The sequence below is a fragment of the Lycium barbarum genome, chromosome 1 (genome assembly GCF_019175385.1).
Source record: "Lycium barbarum isolate Lr01 chromosome 1, ASM1917538v2, whole genome shotgun sequence".
In the NCBI taxonomy this organism is placed as follows: Eukaryota; Viridiplantae; Streptophyta; class Magnoliopsida; order Solanales; family Solanaceae; genus Lycium; species Lycium barbarum.
The window spans coordinates 64,067,401-64,070,832 of NC_083337.1; the positions used below are offsets into that span (position 1 = coordinate 64,067,401).

Below are 3,432 nucleotides of genomic sequence, written 5' to 3' on the forward strand. Positions count from 1 at the left end.
ATATGTATATTATATGTATATTTCTAAGGAGCCGTTTGAGCATGATAATTATTCACTTTTTCCCGGAAATATGCATTTTTTATGTCTTAAAGAAATGAAGGTGAACTACTTATCACACCGAAGTAAGAAAAACACAGAAAGAAGAAGAAACGATGGTGAACAAGCACTAAGTTTATCTTTCCTGATATCTTTTGAATTATTAATGAACAGGAGAAACATGGTTCAAAAATGGCCTTTTTAAATGGCCTTTTTAAATGGTAGTAAAAAATGGCCAAGTCAGACTGAACTCACGAATAAAAAAGATTGAGCTGAATGAGGATGGAAGTGTCAAGTGTTTTATACTGAATGATGGTAGTACAATTGTGGGAGATGCTTTCGTGTTTGCCACTCCAGGTATAATATCCGTTATACTAGTCGTTTCTTCCAGTTTTCTCATTTTTAATATGAGTTTAGAATTTTTGCTGACTTTGGATGATCCAACCAGTGGATATTTTCAAGCTTCTTTTGCCTGAAGACTGGAAAGAGATTCCATATTTCAAGAAGTTGGAGAAGTTAGTCGGAGTACCTGTGATAAATGTCCATATATGGTTAGTGGTGAAATGTTTACTTGTTAGTGTTTTTTTCATCTAGCATATCTATGCATATGCATGTAAATGTCTATACATACGTGTTCAGTTTGTGTTATAAATGTTGACATGCATATTCCTCACTTTTTGTGTTAATTTCCCTTAAAATGAAGAACTTATGGATGGTTTTTCCAAAATTTTGATAGGAAAAAGTGCAAATTCTGAGCTACCTGTGTATATTAGTGGTTTTGAATATTCTGCTGAAAAGACAATCAATTAAATTTAATTGTGTATACATATGTATCCTTAAGATACTGAAGCAACTATCATTATTGATATCAAACCAGTAACAATTGTATAAACTGCAGGTTTGACAGAAAACTGAAGAACCCAGAAGATAATCTGCTCTTCAGCAGGTTAATTTCGTTTAATTTTGTTCATCCAAAGCAGCTTCTGTGTGTTGATGTCTTTATTTTCATATTAGTGTTATCCCCCCCCCCCCCCCCCCCCTCAAAAACCAACCAATCTCTAAGCATTAGCTGGTGAGATTCAGTCAAGAATAGACATGGTAACCACTTCCCATGGCATGAAAAATGATCTAGAGGATCATGCTATCCAGGTTCTGTCAGTTATATGTTGATTTAAATGCACCTCTGTTGATGCCTTGGTGGAGACAAGGTGATAGAGGTCCTTTTTCAATTCTTAGGATATTATGTTGTTGCTGATACTTCTATTGGTTCCCTTTCTTAATATCTCTTTCATATTCATGTAGAAGCCCACTGCTCAGTGTGTATGCTGTCATGTCCGTCACATGTAAGGTATTAACTCGTCTGTATCCATTCATATTGTTCTCAAATTATAATCTGAAGAGTTGCTGGTAAATTTCATAGTGCTTGTTGTGTAAGTGTATGAGTTGTTGCCATATTTTTATTGGTAAATGTTGTACAAAATTTCCCCTCAGGTCTGTTTATAAAAGTGCCAGGTTGTGAACCTTGTCGGCCCTTGCAAAGATCCCCTATAGAGGTTAGTTCTCACTGGTAGTCAACAGTTGTTTTCTTCTATTCATGGCGTGTTTGATTATATTCTGTCGTCTTTGTTGCGGTAGAGAATTGTGGAACCATTTCTTAGGCATTAGTTAGCAGTCTGCTTCTGCAAATCCTGTTTCGCATGAATTTGGTGGGAGGAGAAATGGACGTTGAGCATCCCTTTTACTTGTAATTGCTAATTCTGCATCTGAGTTATAGTCCTCCCACCAGTAAAGACGTTAAGCATCCCTTCTACTGACTTACTATAGAATAGACGGTGCAATTTGACATTTATTGCTAGGATTACACATAGATCCTACTTTTCTTTGGTCATTCTATCTTATTTTCGTTTGAAAGAATGCTAGGGATGAAATGATTCAGATAAAAATGGTGGTTACTAACGTAGCTGCTAGGTCGCCCTAATCGATTTCCCATTATTAATACTAAGAGAAAACTACTTTTAGAAGCTATTGTAAAGAATATTATAAGAATTTCACCAATTTAAAATTGCTAATAACTGATACTAAATAGAAAAAAAATAGGGGTTAGCTATCACTTGAAAGATTAGTCCGTTAAGAGTTGGAATTTACTATCACACCAGAAGAGGGCAAAATTCATATCAAGTGCCTCTAAACCTCCTTTCTATTTCTATTTCTATTTTCGGTCATTACTGTTATCTGCCCTATTTAGCTTACATTCTGTTTTTCAGGCACGTCATAATGGTCAAAACTATGTGTTTGCCCTTCTAACTGGCTATCGCGATCCTCCTGCTGGTGTTTCGGTATGTATCTTAGCCATTGTGTATCTTAGACTCTAATTCCGAATCTTGAAGCTTTTATACCCTATGCATTGCTGGTTTTCGACTTTCTATATGGACATGAACATGGTGACTGTAACTGAAGTAGGATAGGATAAGTCTCCAGCCCTTGTGATATGTTCGATACTGCGGCTGAGAGGGCTGGGTTTGTGAATTGATTTGACACTGTGAAGCATCTTATTCTATGTAGTCTGAACCTTTTAGTAGTATTGATTTCAACCATGTTTACTAAATGTTTGATAGTTTTTTCTGTTGAATTCGAGATTTAAGTTGGTTGCTAATTTTACCTTCTAATTTCAGAATCAATATCAACTTTCAAAGGCGGATTACTTGCTTCGAGGGGGATTCCCTCGTGTCCTGATGATGCTCGTAACCCCCATACTCAATCTAGTGGTGCGAATGATGATGGGACTCACGTGTCAAACACACAAAGGAATGTTTGAATGTTAATGTTGTGTTGGATTTGTGGATTGTGCAAGTGTTTTGTGGATGTTTGTGAGGGGTGAAGTAGTCTAATGTTGTAGACTAACTTAGTGTAGATCTACTAGTTTAATGTTTTGTGGATGTTTGCAAAGGTTGAAGTAGTTTAATGTTGTGTAGATGTTTGCGAATGTTGAAGTAGCTTAATGTCTCTTCGGAATGTTTGAATGACGTTTTGATTCAACTTTGAAGTAGTTTCGAATTGAATTTGACGTATTGTTGGTTGTGATATATGTGTTTGTTGAAGTAGCTTAATGTTTTATGTTTTTTAGTAGTTTGGTGAATTGTTGGCAGCTATTTGAGCTGGTTTTAGTCGAATATAAAATTGTTTTCATCTTGACAGGGGGCAGCTGGATCCTACCATTTTTTTCGCAGAATACCGACCTCATGAGGTCGGTTTTCTGTAAAACAATTTAAGAAATTGCAAATTACCGACCTCATGAGGTTGGTTTTCTGCATAATATTTCCAGAAATTGCAAATTACCGACCTCATGAGGTCGGTTTTATGCATAATATTCCCAGAAATTGCAAATTACTGACCTCA

At 36.0% G+C, this 3,432-nt stretch overlaps 1 protein-coding gene across 1 annotated transcript; it reads left to right on the top strand.

The window, feature by feature from the left end:
• The first annotated feature begins 232 nt into the window (after positions 1-232).
• Positions 233-3,119, top strand: LOC132635726 (15-cis-phytoene desaturase, chloroplastic/chromoplastic-like). The gene is made up of 7 exons (XM_060352231.1): positions 233-393; positions 485-587; positions 935-982; positions 1,339-1,384; positions 1,528-1,589; positions 2,301-2,372; positions 2,709-3,119. The coding sequence occupies exons 1-5, from the start codon at positions 255-257 to the stop codon at positions 1,537-1,539; spliced, it is 348 nt and encodes a 115-aa protein (XP_060208214.1). The 5' UTR covers positions 233-254; the 3' UTR covers positions 1,540-1,589; positions 2,301-2,372; positions 2,709-3,119.
• Positions 3,120-3,432: the final 313 nt, after the last annotated feature.